At 33.5% G+C, this 22,366-nt stretch overlaps 1 protein-coding gene across 2 annotated transcripts in view; it reads left to right on the forward strand.

Moving 5' to 3' along the window:
• LOC130630025 (dedicator of cytokinesis protein 7-like) overlaps window positions 1-22,366 on the forward strand; it is a 45,706-nt gene that overhangs the window by 20,002 nt on the left and 3,338 nt on the right. The window contains exons 6-38 of one of the 2 annotated variants that reach the window (XM_057443422.1): window positions 556-703; window positions 1,112-1,197; window positions 1,283-1,349; window positions 1,598-1,825; window positions 3,854-4,033; window positions 4,122-4,313; window positions 5,893-5,986; window positions 6,146-6,216; window positions 7,220-7,311; window positions 7,392-7,509; window positions 7,662-7,732; window positions 8,023-8,164; window positions 8,912-9,013; window positions 9,920-10,006; window positions 10,182-10,401; window positions 10,800-10,976; window positions 12,787-12,961; window positions 13,121-13,280; window positions 13,429-13,569; window positions 13,821-13,934; window positions 14,015-14,319; window positions 14,443-14,719; window positions 14,802-14,929; window positions 15,508-15,728; window positions 15,810-15,976; window positions 16,527-16,661; window positions 17,315-17,736; window positions 18,389-18,626; window positions 18,757-18,975; window positions 20,149-20,283; window positions 20,467-20,556; window positions 21,045-21,135; window positions 21,603-21,748. In XM_057443422.1, the coding sequence (XP_057299405.1) occupies window positions 556-703; window positions 1,112-1,197; window positions 1,283-1,349; window positions 1,598-1,825; window positions 3,854-4,033; window positions 4,122-4,313; window positions 5,893-5,986; window positions 6,146-6,216; window positions 7,220-7,311; window positions 7,392-7,509; window positions 7,662-7,732; window positions 8,023-8,164; window positions 8,912-9,013; window positions 9,920-10,006; window positions 10,182-10,401; window positions 10,800-10,976; window positions 12,787-12,961; window positions 13,121-13,280; window positions 13,429-13,569; window positions 13,821-13,934; window positions 14,015-14,319; window positions 14,443-14,719; window positions 14,802-14,929; window positions 15,508-15,728; window positions 15,810-15,976; window positions 16,527-16,661; window positions 17,315-17,736; window positions 18,389-18,626; window positions 18,757-18,975; window positions 20,149-20,283; window positions 20,467-20,556; window positions 21,045-21,135; window positions 21,603-21,748 (5,239 nt within the window). Of the gene's footprint in view, window positions 1-555; window positions 704-1,106; window positions 1,198-1,282; window positions 1,350-1,595; window positions 1,826-3,853; window positions 4,034-4,121; window positions 4,314-5,892; window positions 5,987-6,145; window positions 6,217-7,219; window positions 7,312-7,391; window positions 7,510-7,661; window positions 7,733-8,022; window positions 8,165-8,911; window positions 9,014-9,919; window positions 10,007-10,181; window positions 10,402-10,799; window positions 10,977-12,786; window positions 12,962-13,120; window positions 13,281-13,428; window positions 13,570-13,820; window positions 13,935-14,014; window positions 14,320-14,442; window positions 14,720-14,801; window positions 14,930-15,507; window positions 15,729-15,809; window positions 15,977-16,526; window positions 16,662-17,314; window positions 17,737-18,388; window positions 18,627-18,756; window positions 18,976-20,148; window positions 20,284-20,466; window positions 20,557-21,044; window positions 21,136-21,602; window positions 21,749-22,366 lie in introns of those variants that run through there. The other variant, XM_057443423.1, reaches the window with a different exon arrangement.

Raw genomic sequence — 22,366 nt, forward strand, 5'->3', positions numbered from 1 at the left:
ATTAGCGAAAGACAAATTATTTTATCTTCTTGCAGAAAAACATTGTTGATATGTGCTATATTTATCTGCCTTTTGCTGAAGTATTATATTAACAGATCCTTACTTCTAAAGGACAGTTTTTTACAATAGGTGTAAGATGGGATTAAAGTGAAAATAGGACAAAAACGATACACACGATTCTATAATGCCAGTACCAAAAAATTATTTTCTGTTTACTGAAACTTACATACACCATGAAGGAAAAGGATGAGGAACTCCAAAAGGGGTGTAAAACATTACAAGGGATGTGAAAAAGTTAGTTAAATCCAAAGCAAAAATATTTACTGTATAACTTTTAATGCTCTCTTTTAATTTAATTTTTTCAATCTTGTACGGCTGGGATTTTAATGTATTATATAAGTGCAGCCGTAGCCTGATTTTCCTAACCACTGGAAATTTTCTATTTTCAGGGAATGGTCTTACTCGCTTAAACAAATCAATTTATAATCATGCTATTTTTTTGTTAAAACTGTTTATCTTTTCACCAAAGTATTTACAAATTTTACTACTTTTCAGCATATTCGATCTGCAGTCATGTCAACCTGACCCACTGCTCGAAAGCTTGCTTGACAATACAGACATTGAAGAAATAGACAGTCAAAATGAAGTACTTCGTGACAAAAATCGCGTCCCATCAATATTTTCTATCTTCTCACCACAAGAGGTATGCTACTATATCTTTATGTCAAATTTGCAGTAAACTCATACTGTCGTTTTAGCCGAATTTTTAAACATTTTTTATCAAGGAACCCTTCTCCATAACTTTTGACAGGCTTACCTAAATGTATTAAATTTGCTACAGGTTTTACTGCATAGAAACACCAAAATCTGCTTAGAAACATTCACTCTATTAAAAGTTTCTGTGAAAGGAACAAAAATTATTTAACATACATCCTGGTTTTGCACATTTTTGTGTTTTTTCCCCTAAATTTTGACCTCAAATTACAAATATTTTGAAGTTGTGGCCTCGCTGTACAAGCGATTTTCATTGTCTAAAAAAAAGTTATACATAAAGGTACATAATATTCTCCATTATGGTTGCATTCACCGAATTATTATGTTTCATATACAGGAAGAGCAGTATGTCACAAAAACACCTGCAGTGATTCCACAAGAACACATCGGACAACGAATATTAGTGAGGTGTACTGAACTTAAGTATGTTGTATTTTTAATTCCACTTTTCTTTTTTTACTTATGGGTATGCTGTTGAAATTGCATTCTTGATTTACATTTCAATTAGGCTTGATCTTGATATTGAACCAATATTTGCCACAATGGCACTCTATGATTGTAAGCAAAAAAAAAAGGTAAGAAAAAAATTATTATGCCAACAAATTCATTTCACTGGTTTGAACCATTGTCTTTTCTCTAATGTGAACTGTTCTGCATTTATAATTTTCATTGTTAGTCATCAGAAATTTTTATTGAAATTTTTAGATTGATTTTTTTGTGTTGATTTTATTTGGGAATTTTTTGTGTTGTTCATCTTTGATTTCTATCTACTATATTCTTTATCCAAGAATATGCTATGTTAAATGCAAGTCTTGCCCTTTAGATATCTGAAAACTTCCACTTTGATTTGAATCAAGAGTGGCACAAAAAAATGATAGCTGCACATATAAAAGGCAAGCCTGACATCTCAACCCTTGCAAAGTCATGTATATTCTCTGTCACCTATCCATCTACAGAAGTATGTCTTGTGGTCAAACTTGAGAAAGTATTGCAACAAGGCGACATAACTGAGTGTGCAGAACCATACATGAAAGATTCAGATAATCAAAAGGTTTGTATACTTGATGTTCTCCGTCTAATGAAGTCATTTGAATACCTCCATATATAAGGTGTCAACGTGAAATTTCCAACATGAGTTCTTTGCTTCAGCAACCATTTAGCTATTAACTGCAGACAACATAATATTTTATACAAAAATAAAGCGTGAATGAAAAGAATGAAAATATTATAATTAGCAAGATTATCTAATATAGCAGGGTAACAGGAAGTTAACCCATGATATACCCAAAAAATTAAAACTTCCATTCTAAATTTCCCATATTTGCATTTTTTTAAGGTGACACATCATAAGATGTTGGGATTTAGTACGGTAGATGTAAAACTTCATCCAATCATCCAAACCTTCTGCAAGGTCTATATATGACCAGAAAAACATGCTCTATTTTGGAAAACCTCTTTCCCAGCCTTTTTTTTAAGTGACAGATGCTGAAAAGTAAAAAAAAATATGTTAATAAATACGTTGTATATCATTTTTTTCATTTTTTTATGCTGATTATTTTTCTCTATGAAACCTGGATCGGAAAACCAACGGGAACAGAGTTATAAGGGAAAAAAGAAAGTCTGGTGTTTAAATTTTTTTCTCAGTTAAGTCACGGTGAGAGCATTGAAAATATTTCTATCATTGTCATCTTCTGCACCAGTTGATTTGTCAGTTTTGAAATGGAAGAACACATGAAATTTGTGAGGTGGACAAACAATTCTGGTTTACGTGGTATTTTCTTGAACTGATTTAACAAAGCAGTTTTGTTCCTTTCACTAAAATATATATTTAGGAGATATACACATATCAAACATATCACAATTTTAATTTTTATGCTTACTCTGTTACTACTGCTCGATTGTTGCTTGTTATATTGACTTTGTAATGAATTCTAGAAAACATCATGTAGTTGTTTACTATCGATCTCAGTATTTTCTTTTACCATGTCAAGAAGTAAGGTATGTTGTCCTGTTGTCAACAAACTTTCTAAGACAAGTGTGATAACTCTTGTCACTGGCCGATTCTTATAGAGATTTTAATTTGATTTGCAATTCCTCATCCCCTTTCTCTAGGCTTTTTGCAACAACGTTTTAAACCTTTATTGTGCATCTCATTCATCTGACCTTCCGTTTTCCTTACATAAGCATCCAGTCTTTAGCAAGCGATCTAAAACAGAATAAGAATTTTTTTCTAATTTACGTTCTCTTAGAATTCGAATTAAAATTAACTTCCTATGTGTTTTAAAGAATGTTATTCTCAAGCTAGGTAAGCCCATTTTAAACTAAAATGAAAATTTACTAGAAAAAGTAGTATGAAATACACATTCATTGTACCCTCACTCTTAATAAAGCAATATAAAAGAAAGAGATATGACAATAATCTGTACCATACAGGATATTAAAAAGATACTGTACTTATCTCGTCCTAGGTGTCTTTTTCCTTTAGCCAACATTTTTATCCATCTTCGTTTTGCCTGCTGTTTATTTCCGTCAGCTCAACTTTTTATTTTATTTTTATTTGCTAAATAAATAAAAAATAACATAACATAATTATAAATAACTTCTGTCATTCAACTTCAATTAGGAAAATTAAGTACATGTAAATAAAATTTTTGATGAGATTAGTTCCAATCTCACTATGTGTGATTGCGCATTTATGGGCTACCATTTTGTTTGATCTCTTTTTTATGCCCTGACACTCATTGAGTTTACATGGGTTTCTATTTCCATTTTTGATCATTTATCTTTTCTTGCTTGTTTTTTGATGCAGTTTCTTAAGAAGAAGAAAATTATCAGCATAGAAAAATGCTAAAAATGACATTTAAAGTATCTATATCCACTATTTGAAAAGACGCTTTTTTGTCACCATAGTGTAATTTTTCTGGTCACCTACACACCCTGTGGGTGGTTTGGACGAAGTTTCAGCTTGATCTATTTTTCCCCACAAATGCCACATGAGTTAATATGCTATTTTTGAATGTAGGTTACGATACATATTCATGGTAATAATCACAAGTCGACTTTGAACATGTTTATTTAGAGCAAAGAAAAGGCTCGGCAACATGCTGAACAGTTCTGTGCAAAGAATGGAGCCCACCGGATGCCATTCGCGTGGACAGCTATTCATTTAGTTGATGTAATAACAGGTGCTTCCGCCACAGAACCAAGCAATGTTGGGGATAAAGATTTGCCTTCTCCCAAAGACGGTTCTGGAAGGAGGGTAGACAGCTTTTTTCGGAGTTATTTTATATAGTAATTTGATTTCTACTCAAATGGAACACTGATAACTCCTTAAACCTCATTTTTAGTCACCAGATGGTGTGCGTTCTTCAATGCGAAGAGCTGGTGAAGGAATTTCTAGACGAACATCAAGTGGAGCTGATGTTGGCAGACCTAGCTCCTTGAAGTATGATCGTCCACGTCTTGAAACAGAGGAACCTAATGCTGATTTGACGAACTTCCGAGCAATTTCCCTCACTGTCAGCACCTTTTTTAAACAAGTATGTTAATATTTTTAATTTTTTTTTTAAATTTTGTAAGTAAACATATGGGGCCTATACAAACTTACTCAGAAAATTTTATTGCAAATTAAATTATAGATACCAAACTATTGGGTCATTGGAAAAAATTTAAGGGGCCTGGTGTCATTTTGGCAAAAAAATATATGTTAATCAGTCCACCTTTATCATGTCTATGCATTGATAAAGTTTGAATGTACATCAGGTCTACAATTACTGATGACAAAAAATGCCAAATTTTGCTATTACTTAAATATGACATCATAATTTATGCAGCATAATTAAATCTAAAATTCTTTAAATGTGAATATCTTGAGAACGAAAAGACTTGATAACTTGATAATTGATTTAAATTTAAACTGAAAAAGTTTAGTTTATTATGTTCGCAAGTAAATAGAACTCATCACAGTGTTATGTCTGTTATTAGTTTAGCTGCCATCATACAGTAAAACCTGTTTGTAAGACAGTCACCTCTCTATAGTGGCCACAATTGCGCGATGCTACTAAATTTAATTTTTTAATGTTGATTTAATGTGCAACTGTGGTTATTATCTTTACAAGACGGAAATCTGTCCGGAATGACCACATTTTTCTCTGACTGACTTTACCAGATTTGACTGGTGATTTTTTAACTTTTGAAGTATGAACATAGCACAAATGTAAAAAAAAATGATGCTATTTGCATGCACTTAGATATTTTCTTCTACAAGAAAAATGTAATTAAAAAAAAATAGCAGGCCGAATAGGAGATCAATTTAATATTTAATACATTTTGCTGACAAGATGATGATGATGATGATGATAATGATGATGATAATGATGATGATGATGATAATAATGATGATGAGGATGATGATGAGGATGATGATGATGATGATGATGATGATGATGATGATGATGATGATGATGATGATGATGATGATGATGATGATGACGATGACGATGACGATGATGATGATGATGATGATGATGATGATGATGATGATGACGATGACGATGACGATGACGATGACGATGACGAGGACGACGACGACGACGACGACGATGAGGATGACGACGACGACGATGAGGATGACGATGACGATGAGGATGACGATGACGATGACGATGATGACAATGAGGATGAGGATGACGAGGATGACGATGACGAGGATGACAATGAGGATGAGGATGACGATGATGAGGATGACAATGAGGATGAGGATGACGATGATGACGATGACGATGATGAGAATGACGATGATGACGATGAGGATGATGATGAGGATGACGATGAGGATGATGAGGATGACGACGACGACGAGGATGACGATATGAATCAGCAGACAGTGTTGGTTTTTGTACCATCATGCTAACTACTTCTAAAATTTGAGCCCAAAAATTGTCTAAGTGTTAAAAAACATGCCTGGTTGTTGTGAGCATATTTTGTTATGTTTTTTTCCAAAAACACATATGTTGTTTGCTTTCTCTTAAACAACACGTCGGTTATTGATACCATAATAGCATTACTTTGTGAATGATAAGTAAAACGTATTATTATATGCTAATACTTGCTATTTAGGAATCAGAAAAGCTTAGTGATGAAGATCTGTTTAAACTACTTGCTGATTTAAGAAGACCAAATTCGTTGCTTAGAAAGTTGAAGTGTATACAAGGTTTGTTTTTTTATATTTATGGTGGTTGTTAGTATCTATGGTGATTGTTAGATGGCCATTGTCGGTATCTATGACGATATGGTGATTTTTGCTTCCTGCTTGTGGTCAAAATTTTTGACTAAAATTTAATTGTTTTGCTTACATCGTTTTATATTTTAGGCTTACTCAAACTTGACATCACACCACCACCAGATAATCTGAAGTATTGCTTAACACCAGAACTGCTACAGGTATTTCTAAACCTGAAGGAAAAGTTAACCCAAAAATATTTTGATATTTCATAGAACAAAACTCAACATCTTCAAAATTATTAGTTTTATTTCATAGTTCTAACAGGAAAAGTTTACCCCTTTAAAGTAAAAGTAGCTCGATCAAACAAAGTTTATCACTTAAATATGTTAAGAAAGTTGTTCAAGTAAAGACAAAGTTTTCACTCCTCCGTCCTTTTATCCAAGTTTATTGGATAGAGTGAGTTAGTTTTTATGTTGTGTATGTAGACTTTCCTCTCTCTTTTTTTCTTTTCGCATTTTTAACATAACCAATTATCCTTCTTTCTTTCGTTTCCCCATAGAACTGAAATACTATCTAACGGCCGTTTGCAAATATTTCTTTGTTTGTACGCCAGGTGTTTTTTCTGAACTCAATAGTGTGATCAATAGTGTGATCAAACACAATTTGGTAATAACAATGAACTTGGAAAATTTAAAAATATTTAGCAGTAAACTTATTGTTATTATTATTATTGTTGTTCGGTCCCAGACCATTGGTACAAAATGCATCAAGTAAATAAAGACATTATTTGATGTAGAAAAGAAGCTGGGTTACGGAAAAAACATAATATTCTTTGTGATTTTATGGACCGGCTAAATTAAATATCAAAAAATAATTTTTAAATGAACTTCCCTATTAAATTGGAGAGTGAACTTGGATGTTTCTCAATAAACCTAGTCGTGTGGGGAAAATTAATGGTATACATTTTTTTAATGATGGTATTGTTTTACTTATAATTTTATCATGTAGTGCCATGCAATAACCTAAAATATCACAACATTTTTTTAAATTTTCCATTCTTTCAATTTGTAAGTGATAATAAATGATAATTTTTCTATGCATTGAGCATGCATTAATGTTACTTGTGTGCTTTAAACGCAATACTAACAAAGAAATTTCAAAAGCACCAGATTTATTTTTTAACGCTAGCTAATATTTCTAGTGTAATTTTAATTATTTCAGATAGCGCCCTACCCTGATAAACAAGGCACACCAGTGAAGGAGATTCAGGAATTTGCTCCAAGAGAAGTATTTATTCCATATGTTACTTACAGGTAGATTTTTATATTTATGTTTCCGTTTATTTGTTTTTTGTCTTTTAAACAGAAAAAAGTTATAAAATTTTATCTTCTAGGAACACGCTATATGTTTATCCACAAGCCCTAAATTTTACGAATCGGACTGGCTCTGCACGAAATATTGCAGTTAAGGTTCAATTTATGGCTGGCGAGGATCCATCCCAAGCAATGCAGGTAGTTGTGTGTGTATGCTGTATTATGTGTTTAGACTGGTGAAGGTCTTGTATTAAAATTTCCTATTTAATCGACAATTGGTCCAAATAAATATGCTTCTAACATGGTATTTGAATATATAATTATTTTTATTTATACTTTTATTTCCATAGTGCATTTACGGACGTTCAAGTAGTAGTGAGTTTGTAAAAGAATTATACACCCCCATAATATATCACAATAAGTAAGTGCAAAGATTTATTGGTGACTGAATAAGGTTAGTGAATGAATTGATGAGATATATCTTTGAGGCCAGCAGCAGGAACCCTGCACTAGATAATGTATGTTGTCTTTGACAGCAACCAGCAAAAAACATGTAGAGATATTTTTGAGCATGATTCATGAGAATTCCATTAGAATAAACAACATGATATAAACAAACTAGCTTTGTTTAGAGGGCTTTTTGTTGTTTGCTGATGATGTCTCTGTTGTAACTGATGTTACTATCATAGTAAAATGTAAAATGGCTTTTAGAACACCATACTTCTACGAAGAGGTAAAGATAAAGCTTCCACCAAACCTTGCAGAGCATCATCATCTTTTGTTTACATTTTATCACATCAGTTTCAAAGCTGATGTTCAAGGACCAATTGAAAGTACACCTGTTGGTTACACTGTAAGAAATTGATTCTTTAGGCTGTCCTTCAAAATTATTTGTTTGTCATTTTCCAACAGACTTACACTACTGCCAAAAATTTGTTTTTATTTCAAGTATATGAGGTAAATAAATTGATTGCTAAAGAAAAAAAATCAAAGCAATAGAGTACATCACACTTAGCTGCCATTTATTTTTTTAACGTGGTTTACAGTGTATAAATCATATTGAAGTGGATTAAGAAGTAAAGATGGCAGCGATATGACTGTCGCGCAGAACTTAAATGTATATCCAAGAGACATTGCAACTTTTTTTATCTTTCAATCTTTTTGACATACCACAATATTCGCAGAGTGTAAAAACAACAAAGAGTACAAAAGTTTATGAGTTGTACACATTGTCATTCAAATGTTCTGGAGCTATAGCAGAATACAGAATAAAACCAAACCCACCACACCCACAAGTCCTAAAAAAACCTAAGTCATTTTGGCATAAAGAAGTGACTTATAAAGTTTTAAAAACAGTTTTAAACATATTATACGTTTGTTCACTGAGGAAAAAATCTTTTATCTTCTGTCACTTTTCCTTCTTCTATCCAAGTTTTTAATAGAATAAAGTTAAGCATGGTTTGAAATTTTAAAAGTTGATTTATAAGGCTTAATTACTATATCAATTAAACATTTTTTTGAATATACATTACTTTGCTTATTTTCTTTTTATTATGTATTTTTAAATAATCTGCAGACAATTTCTTCTTTATTGTTTTAGTGGGTCCCTGCAATAAAAGACGGTCGGTTAAATCTTGCTGATTTTAATCTCCCTGTTGCAGTTGACAAGTTACCTCAAAGTTACAGTATGTTGTCAACAGATGTAAGTTTGCTTGTCTGTTTACATATGCTCTTTCCAGTCCTGGTCTTTTGAGGTGCCCCGCACCTCCGCATGCTCCTGCAACAATGGAGCAGCGCTTTCAATCACGCACCCAAAACAATTTCGTCACTTCAATAATGTGCACCTGAAATGTCTTTTGTATAAAGTAATTATTTACTATACTAATAATCAAAGAAAAAAATGACTTAAAGTTTGGAATTTACATGAAAAACATGCGCGTTTAAAAATGAATTATTTATAGAAATTGAATATGTTGCATTGCGTAATAACACCTGTTAGGTTAGGGCATCATTAGGTTGTATATCGCAGAAGTCGCCAGTGGCATGCTTCGAAAATACTTGTCACTAGCACAGCTTAACATAAAGCAAAACTGTACAGGAGACTCAATTGTTAGAGTCTTCGCAGAACATCTCTTCTCACAAAACCAAGGGCAGGGCTGACTTATTGCCTGCTGTGTCGTGTGGGAGTTCGTTCGAGTCTCAGTGTAATGCACCAGCCGAGCATAAGAGTGTCATCATGTAGGAAAGGGGCCGACTTTAATGTTCTCTATACCTTACGTGCTTCATAATAAAACGGACCGTTTTTTATTGTGGCATTCATTCAAATTTTCACAACAAAATTACAGGCATTTCATATGTGTTATCACGCACCTCAAATTATGAAAACTGAATAATCACTCTTCTCAATTAAGGCAAGACGCGTGAAATTCATCACGCACCTACGACAATCGAGGCGAGTGAAGTACCACTCAGCTGCTAAAATTCATATGACCAGGACTGCTTTCTGTACTGTTCTTAACAGTAATTTGAAAACTATATACCAAGTATTTGTAAATACTTCAATCCCATAAAACATTTTTTATTTTTGTATTCGCACATCTTGATTTAGGTGCAACTTCCGAATTTGAAATGGGTTGATGGTCACAAAGGAGTTTACACATGCTCTGTTCACACAGATTCATCTGTGCATACACAAGTTAGTACACTGCTATATTAAATTTGCTTCTTCTGTTACATAAAAGTAATTTTTCTATTATGTAAAACAGACATTTGCTGTCCAGTAAGTATATATTTGTCATAGCAGGGCGAGCTTTAAATGTAAGCCATATTTCTTGCTGTTTCGTTAACATTCTGATTTTTTTCATTTTTAGGATTTTTATCTTCATCGTTTTTTCCGAATGTGTCATCAGATTGAAGGTCGTACACCACAAAATGTGAAGAATCCTGAAGGAAACTTGGAAAACAATTTGCGAAAATATGTAAAGGATTTAGAAAAAGCACAGCTAGAGCCACTTGTACGCTTTCTACATCTACTTATGGATAAACTGTTTATGTTGCTAGTGAGACCTTCCACAGTGTCTGGTGCAGTTGGTACGTTTTTGTTACCCTGGAGTACCGAATAAATTTTCGGGAAGAAGGGGTTTATGTGCTGAAAAACGTTTGGATATAAAAGCCTTTATGGTTGCTTCGTTTAGTTTAATGACACTTCACTGAGTGCAACATTGTTTTTGCATCTCTTCTTCAGATTGCCAAAGTGAATTGACTTCAAAGGAGTTAAATACTTTACTCATTTACTCGTCTCAATAAATTAATAAATAAGAAGGATGAAAAATTAACAATTTGAGTGGGCATGATTATCAGGTGCTCTAGAGAACGTGTTTATCACTTTTCTATTAAATAAATTTTAGACAAAATTTAGTTTGCAGAGGTTGCAAAATAAGATGTATTTGAATGTTATATTTTAGAGCAGTATTTCATGTGTCATTTAGTGAACATTTCCCAACATGCTTTTGAATCGTTAACACACATTGTTCATCGTGTACATGAGTTGCATGAATCCAATCAAGACAAACATGGTCGAAATAATTTGCTATCTTCGTATGTATCATACATGTTTAACACACCTGGCTCTGGTACACCTATTCCATCACCCAATGCTTCGCCAAGTATGTCGTTAATAATTTTAATTTCAGTCTTAAATTGTTTTTTGTTTTTTTTGAGTTGCCATAACCATGTCAAAGGGAAACTAAACACAAAAAATTATTATATGATATGTTGTTACTACAATAATGAGAAATTTCACGTGGTCTTACTGTTTTATATGGTTTCGGATTATAATAAATACAAACTTTATCACCTCCATATAATAGCTAGAAATATCGATCTCATAATTTCGTAAAAAACTGGAATGAATGCAGCTTCACCGTTGCACATTGCAAGAAAGTGCGCGTCTATGTAGCGGCTGAACAAGTTCAGCTACGAATCATTGTTATTCTTGATTATTTTAGTTTAATTTATATTAGCTATACAATTTTATTCTATAATAAATATGGTGAGTTGCCACTTTTAGCTGCACACGAACTCGTAATTTTTGCAATTTACTAGCTAATGATAGCATTATTATTACCTCTGTCAAGCTATTATCGTAACAGATCACTGCACTTAATTGTAAAAAAATAATTTGCTATCAGGAGTTATAATAAATAAAAACAGTTCTTTCAGAGAAGTTTTCTGAATTAATGTCATATACTTAACAGTTGCTATTATTAACTTCTTAAACGCTTACAGCAGGCGAAATCAGCAGAAATGCCAGTTTGATTGAATTAGTGATGGATAAATAATTTTTACTTTGTTTTTTAAACCAATCACTTTCCAAAAGAAAACAAGCAATGGAAACTATTATTTAAGTTGTATGTACTTATGGCGAATTATTATCTGACTAGTCAATAAGGCCCGTGGGAAAATCCACTCAAACAGAATTTTGATGACGCCAACAACCCGTTAAGAAAATTTTTTTCACCACCTTATTTCCAAATTATTTGGCCTGAAAAATTATAACTGCATTGTAATGGCTCCATTAATTTAAATTAAGATATTGACGTTAAATTAGTTTTAACGTTGCGACGTTGAGTTTGTTGATTAACATTTGAGACATGCATTTTTTCGCCCCATCAAAGGAAAATGAACACATCCACTTTGCTTGTTACAGACACACAGACACAGTCTTTGTATTATAAGGCCCGTGGAGAAATCCACTTAGGCAGAAGGACAATGGAAAAATAGGTTGTTTTAGATTTGTTGCTGACGTCAGCAGTGCATAAAAAAACAAAATTAGCAAAGTTTGTTGACTTGTTGCACTTGTTGTAAAAAGCTTGTAACCCTAATCAATATAATGTACAGGATGTGTGTTCTTTTAATGAACATATAGCAGATGTAAGTTTTAAAAAATTTTGCAATGTCTTTTTGCAATATTTTTTTAGAAATTTGTATATCCGTTGCCTTCACTAATCTTAATATACTTAACTTTGACGTCAATGTTTTTTAACATCAAAGTTTAATAAGTTACAGAACAAATTTACAGGTGATGTTTTGTAGACTTTATCAAAGGAAATTGTGAAGAATATAACCGACTTTGCAAAAGTCACAGACAGACAGACGGATGTCTTTAATGTTTTCATTGCTGTTTGCTTGAGCACTTTGCATCGTCATTTCTGTTTACTAGATCAAGTCTTTCTGTTTTTACGCCGCCCGTTAAAAGAAAACCTGCATTTTTTGGTTGAGAGAATAGTTGAGGTGCATCTCTTCATTTTTAAGAAATTTTTAGTTCCCTTTAACGCTTCTGATTGGACATTTTAGTTGTGTTTAGAATAATGTTCTTGTGTGTGAATTTTCATACCAATAGAAAAATAGCATAGAAATTTTTAGTACTATTTGTTTCCATTTTTGTTTTGAACTTCCTGTAACGTTATGTTCCAGCTTTACCCAGTCATCATTCAGGAGGTTCGATGTTGTTGCAGTCAAAACACAGCAATAGCAACCCTACTATTCATGAGCAGTCTAAAAGTCCAGGACATGCTCCAAGTGCAAGTGCCGTAGGAACTTCGTGGATGGAAGATGTGTTGAAAGAGTATAACAATGTCGCTGGAAATAGGTATTATGTTTTGCTGTTCCTTATTTTTTGGTATGGCATTGTTTCATAGTCAAGTTATTTCTATCTGAAAAAAATGTCTTGCCAGTCTTTGTTCCTTGTATATTTTTTACTTGATTATGTTTTGTTCATAGACATTACGTATAATCTTTCTTTTTTTAGAAATAGTGCTGCTGAATCGTCGTCTAGAGTTTCGCATTCTGGTAATTTTGCAGGACGCACAAAACTCGTCCATGAAGAAGTTGCGTTGCAGTGGGCTGTTGCAACAAACCCGTTCAAAGAAATGGCGATGGCTCATGCTTGGTTTTATTTCGACATTATGGTAACTAGAAATGATTATAAATGGAAACAATTACTTTACACCCTTTTTGAAAACTTACCTTGTGTGTTTAGGTATCCCATAGTAGTGTCTTTCCTGAATTTTTAACGTAAAAACTTTTCTAAATGCGTTAATACTATTCTCTTTGCAGGCGAAAAGCATGGCACAATACTTAGATATAGCTGACAAATTATTTTGGTCCCGCAAAGAGCGATTTCATGAAAGGTTTCTTGATGACGTTATTGCACTGGTAAACACAGTAACAGCAGAAATCATCAAAAAACAGGACAAGGTAAGTATTGCTTTTCAACTTATATAATTTTTCAAAAATTAAATCTCTTTTCACTGTTACTTTACATTATGTTAGCATTTTTTAAAATACTAGTCGTTAGCCCGTGGAAAAATCCATGGGTTCGCCCGTCGCAGCTAAGCTACTATTTTGCGTGACAGACAGACAGACGTATACGGGCATTATAATATAGATTGTTTGCTGCTACGAACTAGTATGCTCACCTCAGCTAAAGCATTCCTCTTTTTTTGTAGCAATTTCGACAATCAAGAATGCTGAATATTAGTTTGGCGTTTTTCTTGAACGAACTGCTTTCACTGATGGATCGTGGATATGTGTTGACTTTGATTAAACAATACATGAAGGAGGTATGTATGTATTTGTCCTCTTTAATTCAGGTACTAGTGAGAGACAGAGCAACATTAGTGACTTTTTTTCCTATTTTTAGTTTTCTGATGCTGCTGGTTTCATGGACAAGAATTTAATTTTCCTAAAGATGGAATTTCTACATATCCTTTGTAGCCATGAACATTATGTTGTGTTAAATCTTCCTTTTCCATCCGTAATCAGTGAAACTGTACGAATTTCCCCCACCCCGTCTATGAACAGCATATCTTCATCGCGTTCTTCAGTGTATTCTATGATGTCGTCTCATGATGTGGCAGGTGTGGTGGAGTTAACACATCCATTCCGCTCTCAACATTATCTGGTAGGTTTGTTGCTGTGTGAATTGAAAAATGGATTCGATTCAAAGTAAGTTTTTTTCTTAATAGCCATACCTGTCTGGTTATTACCTTGTACCTTGGTGTATTCTGTCGACTTCTTCTTGTCTTGAATAATCCATATACAAAAGTCATAATACTTTTCTTCCCTCAGCGATTTAGAAATTATGACACAGTCGGTCGATGTTTTGAAAGATATCATTTCGTGCCATGATTTGGACAGTCGATATGAATCAAAGGAATGTCGCAATGCTATTGCAGCCCTGTATTTACCTTTGTTGGCCATCGCAATGGAAGTGCTTCACACACTACACGGCTATGAAAGTGATAAGGACGAACTGATAAATGAGAATGTTGCCATGGCAATCGCGACATCGAGTGTTTTGCAAAAGTCAGCTGGAGCAGATAACCGTGCTGAATTACAAAGTCAGGTGCGTCATTAGTACTGACCTTCTATGTGACCATTTTTTAAATTTTCAGAATTTAGTGAGGGAAATCATACCGTTCTTATAGATGTCAACAAAGCATGTCAAGTTGTCGTTAGAATCGACACGAAATTTCCTCATGTGTTTCATGTGGGTGTTAAAAAATTTGGGTAAAGACAGATTGAAACAATGGGTCCTGAAAATGTCGGCAAACAGGTACTATATCAGTTGTTTTGTTGTTAAATTTGTTCCTAATTGAATTAAGATTTTTTTACGCGTTTACAACTCAGGTCTTTTATCCTATTTTATCCACCATTTCTGGCCACGATAAACCCTTCCCGAATTTTATGTTTTTTTAAATTTGTGTACTTCTTAACTCATTTGCGCTTCAAAAAGTTAAGGCATGTTGTTATGGACAAATGCTTCTTAAATTTTTATTTCTCTTTCGAGCCTTGCTTTGAAACCAATATAACATAATTAAATAATCCGTTGTAGCAGGGTTTTTATTTGCTGTGTGACTTTATCATTCTTTTGTGAGAATTTTATATATTTCGTGTTGTGTTGTGTCTTCGTAATATATTTCAAAATATGCACTTACTTTTTAAGTAATTTTCAATGTATATAGATCTTTATTATGCATAATACCAATATTGTTTGCGTGTGGAAAGTAATAAATCAAATCATATATAATTATGCAAGTTAAAACACATTTAATCAAAATCGTTTAAAAATAGCTAACCTTATGTGTAATATGTCACGCTGTTCTATTTGTAAATATCGATCTAATCATTTAGATTGATTCAACTGTTAGAAGTTCTTGATCTTGGTATCAAGCTCTTTGAATATCAAGCACGGAAGGCGAAAATAGCTATGGTAAAGGAAAAAGGAAAGAACGCCTCCCAACAAAAAGGTGACAAAGAACGATTGCAATCATTGGAAAATGCTATCATGTATCCAAGCGCAGCACGTGACATGCTTAGAAGAAGAAGAGAGATGGACGCACGTGCAAGAGAAGGTAAATAGTTGTTTGTTTGGTTCTTATTTTTAGTGTATTACGCTTTCCTGTATCACTTTATGCTTACTTTTCTGCTTAAAGACAAAAGCGAGTCTCCGAAACTTCGATGGAAGAAGGATCAAACTTATTGGAAGAAAAACACAGAACAGACAGGAACGTTTGACGTACAACTTTCATCGCAAATACAAGGAAGTCTAAGCGCGGAGAATTCCATGGCCACCCTTGATACTTTAGAGTTGCTGGTTCAGGTACTTATAAGAACGCATAATTAATTTCAGTGCAATGTTAGGGTCGCTTTTCATTAAAACTGTGCATGGCTACCATTGTTTAAAAGTCGATGCTTAATATGCTCAATCACCATAAAAATAAAGAAGGTTTTTTTTTAGAATTTTTATTGCTTGTTGAAAAAATATGTCCATTAGCTTTTGTTTGAAAGACTCGTTTTAACAGCTAAAAAACTGTGACCTCAGTAGTTAAAGTTTTGCAAGGTTAAAGAGTAAAAGTTGTTAAGAAATGTTTACATTAATTTCCGCGAATCTTTCGCACAGGTTTAAAAAATTTTAGGAAGCGATGTTTAATTCTTTTATTTTGGGCAATTGCACTGGGTTTGAATTAAGCGAATTATTTAGTCTGTGTTAATAAATAGGCGAAAGAAACCAAATTAATTAATTTTTAAGAACATGGACATCCTTTTTTTTCCTAGTTGGGATTGCAAATCATTATGTTTAGAAATGTTTCGCTCTGTCTTTATAAATTCAGTTTACTGAAAAAATTATAACTGTTTTGTTTCTCTTGCAGAGCGTCGACAACAGTGATGTGATGAGGAGTGTGGTCGACAATTGTTTACGTGTATTACTTCACTGTTTATCATGCAATCAAAGCACTGAAGTATTACAGAATATGTTTGCCACTCAAAGATCTATCTTGAGAAAGGTGCATTGTTTGTCTTCTATCAACTTAACAAACTTGTTGTCGTATTTTATGACAAGTTATAATAAGCGTCCTCACAAACACAATTATTTGAATTAATCTTACTACTTGTAAACCAAAAAATATTAAAAAATTAAAAGTTATTATCATAAATTTCTTGTTCACAAAAAAATTAAATGAATTGAAATGACGAAGGAAGATTAATTCCAGCATTACAATATTTAGACAGCAGAAGGCTAAGATATTTGTGATTCAATGGACGTAATAAGGAGAAAATTACAACAAAATTTTAACAAAATGGAAAACTATTTTTGCGATTATTTGTTCAAATTGGATTTATTAGCGCAAAATTGTTTTGTCAGATTAGTAAAGTTGGTTAAAATTAACTTCATCGCCTGACAGTTGCCTGGCTTTTAGTGATGATAGACAAGTAGATGTCAACTGAGTTTAAAAAGAAGAGTTAATGAAACTTTCTTATTTTTATTTTATTCGTTGATCTTTCTGTCCATACGGCCTTCCTACTTTAATTTGTCAAGAGCTACTGAGCGAACCTTCCGCGTTTTTACATTAACCTACTCGCTTTTTGAGTGACTGAAGCTTCGGTAAAAAGGTGGACAAGTATTTTTTTATATCTTAATCTTTCTGTTCTTTTGCAGTTTCCGGAATTGGTTTTCGAAGAAGAAACTGAGCTGTGTGCAGACTTATGCTACCGCTTGCTTACACATTGCAGCTCCAGTTCTCATCTAATACGTGCGCAAGCAAGTGCATCCTTATACCTCCTCATGCGACAAAATTACCAAATTGGAAACAATTTTGCACGTGTTAAAATGCAAGTGACAATGTCTCTGTCATCTTTAGTGGGATCTGACTGTTTTAACGAAGATTACCTCCGCAGATCTTTAAAAACAATAATAACCTACGCGCAGTCCGATCAACACTTAAAATCCACGCCATTTCCGGAGCAAGTGAGGGAGTTGGTGTTTAACCTTCACATGATATTAACTGATACAGTTAAGATGAAGGAGTATGAAGAAGACAAGGAGATGTACATCGATCTTCAATACAGGATTGCCAAAGGGTAGGAGAGTTATGTGATTGCTTTTTTGACCTGTATTATAAGAATTATGCTTTAAGTAATAAAATATATTAAAATTAAAAAATACAGGAGATAGATTATTTCATAACTAGACAGTGTAAATGCGACATTGTAAAAAAACGACATTTCATAAATACGTCACTGTATAAATACGTCACTGTATAAATGCGGCGTTGGATAAATGCGACGTTGGGTAAATGTGACGTTGGATAAATGCGACGTTGGATAAATGCGACGTTGGATAAATATGACTTGGATAAATGCGACACTGCAAAAATGCGAAATTGCATAAATGCGACATTGCATAAATACGACACTGTATAAATGCGACATTGCATAAATGTGACACTGCATAAATGCGAAATTGCATAAATGTGACATTGCATAAATGCGACATTGCATAAATGCGACATTGCATAAATGCGACATTGCATAAATGTGACACTGTATAAATGTGACATTGCATAAATGCGACATTGCGTAAATGCGACATTGCGTAAATGCGACATTGCATAAATGTGACACTGTATAAATGTGACATTGCATAAATGTGACACTGTATAAATGCGACACTGCATAAATGCAACATTACATAAATATTGCAGTATTACATGATGTTTTGTTTGTTTTTTAGATATCAAAGCTCACCGGATTTACGTCTTACGTGGCTTCAAAACATGGCTAAAGATCATACCAAATATCACAACTACACCGAGGCTGGAATGTGTCTCATTCACTCTGCTGCGTTAGTATCCGAATATTTGGCTATGCTGGAAGACAAATCGTACCTGCCCGTCGGTTGTGTCAACTTCGAAATGATTTCAACGAACGCTATTGAAGAATCAGCAGTTAGCGATGACGTCATTTCTCCCGTGAGTTGTTTTCTTCAGAATTTATTGCAGAGAATAGACATTGCAAATTTTACCAACTCAATTTTAGTCGAATTATATTTAGGACCATGTTTTTCTTGTATTCTTTATAACTTCTCCCGGGTGTTTTAAGGACGAAGAAGGAATCTGTACAGGAAAATACTTTTCCGAATCGGGATTAGTCGGATTACTGGAACACGCTGTGCATATGTTTAAGAATGCGCTAATGTACGAGTTGATCAACGAAGTGGATAAAATTCTTATCCCGATATTGGAAGCAAGGCGAGACTTCAAAAAGTTACACATGCTGCATATGAGACTTGGTGAAGCTTATAACAAGATCATGTCGACGGTGAGTACCTCAAAAACAGACAGTGTGACAGTTCTTTTAGTGTAAGAGAAAAAAAGTCAAGTCAAAAGCTTTTGGGTAATGTACAACTATGGTAAATTCGAAGAATTTCAAAGCATCGAAAGAATTACACATAAACGTGCATTTAAAACTTCGCCAATGTACAGAAGAAGCCATTTTGATTGCGATTTTATATTTTATATCAGTCAGGTATAATATAAGTACAAGTATAATACAATATAAACTGTTTTATCTATCTCTTCCGAAAAATATTATCCTCGGTCAGCGTATCGACCTCGCGAGCTCAGTCTATACTCTTGACCTTGGGTAGTATTTAATATTTCGGGTAATATATAGAAAAAACAGTTTATGTTGTGTTATTACTGTTGATGTAACCAGAGTAAGTGTCAATATTCTGTGTAAAAGTTTCTCCAATGTTGCCTTATATTAATACGCTACTTCCGTTCATTGTCTGTAACAGGCCAAGTGAATGTGTTTAATTTCTTTTGATGTAGCCGAAACCTCTTTTTAAAGTCGCCGAAAAAATGTTTAATTTCCCAGAAATAACACCGAGAGTTTACATAGTTTGGGGTTCATGTGATCAAAATAACGCAATTTGATTTGCTAAAATAGTAACGAGAGTTTGAAGTTGCAATTTAGAAAAAGTAAGAACTTTGATAATTTTTACACGTTCAGTTTTGAGCTATAGCTACGTGTTACGTTTTTATGTAGCACACTTCAAATTGTCCGCATTTTCCAGCCAACGAAAGGCTCAAATTTTTAAAGTTTTATATTTCCCCGCGTTTGTTTATTTATATAAAAAAAACTTTTGCATAATTAATGTATTCCCAGGTGCGTAACTGATAGTTTTCCTAAAATTAAAAATTATGTCATTTCTGTTATTAGCTATTACTAGCTACCTTAGTACTCTTACTTAGGGAGCTGTTTTGAGCATGAATGAACTTTTTAGGAGGACATTTTCTTGCTCATAGAGAACATTCTTTCTCACATTTTCTGTAAACTTTTGTAAAGGGGGCTACATCCAATATCTCACGTGTGTATGTGTGTGTTAGGTGTGCTTTTTCTAATTGTTTACCCCATCTGTAGCGAATGTATCACCCGCTGTTAATTATACTTTAGAGATAGGAAACGTGTAAATAATCACGTCATTTTTAGGAAGGCAAGCGCATGATGGGAACATACTTTCGCGTGGCATTTTTTGGTTCTATATTTGGCGACATTGATACCGAGGAATTTATTTATAAAGAACCTGCTATCACGAAACTTCCAGAAATCTCTAGCCGGCTTCAGGTAACGTTTTAGTAAGGGGTCTGGGTTCAAGCGTAAGTTTCACTGGTTTTTTAGAGTGCAACTTAAAAGAACTTTTTTTTGTTGTTGTTGATGTTTGTGTGTGTATTGACTGTAATTTTTCTTTTTAGCTCCCTTTCTTTGTAGCCTTGCAATGCTAACCGTCATCTTTTTTTTATCATTTAGAGTTTTTACGCAGCCAAGTTTGGTAACGATCACATTGAGATGATCAAAGATTCGAATGTTGTAGATGCAACAAAACTGGATGATGAAAAGGTGAGGACTGTGGTCATCATTATACACATACTTTGTTGTTCAGATTTGCGGATTTGGGTACCAAAAAGTAAGGTTGAGGTTTTACTTGAAAAATGTCAACAACGTTAATATTGTATTAATTGAAGATTTTGTAATGGACTTTGATGCAAGATGAAAATGCCAGCTTAATGCCTTACACTAAAAAAGAAATAGATTAGCATTGTCACAGTCCTAGCATATAGCTCGGTTGATGATTAAACCTTAAACAACCAACATCCGTTTTCAATAAAGGCTTATGTTTATTAATCACAATTTGAGACATGCTGGCTTATGTTTCACGCGTAAAGTAAAAAATGTATGGAAATACGTACAGTTATCATGCGCAAACTGAAAAGGATTGCCAATTTTATTTGTTCTGTTTTTTTTGTTTGTTTTCTTTTTGTGCGAAGCTTTATACGTGCTTCAATACTTGCAACTGATTACCGTTTAATTTGTTTGCCTTGTTAAAGGGCTATATCCAAATCACATATGTGGAGCCATATTTTCTTGAATATGAGATGGAAGATCGAGTGACATACTTTGAGAAGAACAATGACCTACGTAAGTAAATTTGACCAACAAAACAAGGTGGGAAGTTAAAACAAGATCTATTTTTCTTCAAGTAATACCCCAGGAAATTCGCGAGATGTTTTGTCTTAAACATTTTATGAAAGAATTTTTCATTAAAAACTCAAAACATTATTTTTTCAATTTGGTGTACTTAAACAAAACACCCAATTGAGTTTTTTGTTTGGGCGCCCTTAGTTTAGGTGTTAAAGTACGATCTATGGCCGAATGAAATATTAAAAACAAACCTCCACAATGAATTTAAACAGTGTACCTTATGGGAACTAATTTTCGCTCGTCAAAAATTTTGTTTTGGGGGAACTCATTTTAACGAATGCTTGCTTTCCTTAAGTTCGTGCGTCCAATCAGATTATTATTAAGTTCTTGCATCCAATCAGATGATTTTTAAGTTCGTGCTTCCAATCAATTGCATAGGCTGCTAAATATTTTTACATATTTAGGTCGATTTATGTTCGTGACTCCATTTACACCAAGCGGTAAAGCGCATGGTGACCTTGGCAGCCAATACAAACGGAAGACCATCCTCACAGTGGCTAACGCCTTTCCTTACATTAAAACTCGCATTAACGTCATCCAACGTGAAGAAGTAAGCTGTGAAGATGTTTTTGTTTCACGGAATATGTGCCTAACTAATTTTTCTCTAAAAAAAAAAACAATTATCTCAAAACTATTTGTGATCATGGTGAAGGTGAAATCCTTGCTGAACCGTATTTTTCAACGTGGAAAGAGGAAAAGAGTAGTTTCAAACACAATATATCAAAGTTTTACTAAATGTATACGGAAATTAAGATATCGTTTTGTGCGCGCTATGATCTCACCTTGGCGCACTATGATCTGGTCACAGAAATTTGGTAATTAAGGGAGACGATACGTTTGATGTTAATGTTTTATTAGTTTAGCAAGGAAAAATTGAAGTATAAAGTCCCTTTATTTTACTATCAAAGGAAAATTAACCTGAAGATATTCCGAATTTATGTATAAATCTCGGTGTAAAATTCTCAAGCATTTCTTTTAAACAAAACAGCGTTTAAATTAAACGATTCAAAAATTTATAGGTGTGTATGTTGCAATTTTTCCCAATTCGCTTCTTTTTTTTAAATAATTGGTTAATTGACCGTAGTACGACCAATTAATCTGAGTTGTATTCAACCGACTTTTCGTGTTTTAATGGTTTTGTGGTTTTAGTGGTTGTTGTTCTATCAGG

The sequence above is a fragment of the Hydractinia symbiolongicarpus genome, chromosome 2 (genome assembly GCF_029227915.1).
Source record: "Hydractinia symbiolongicarpus strain clone_291-10 chromosome 2, HSymV2.1, whole genome shotgun sequence".
Lineage (NCBI taxonomy): Eukaryota > Metazoa > Cnidaria > Hydrozoa > Anthoathecata > Hydractiniidae > Hydractinia > Hydractinia symbiolongicarpus.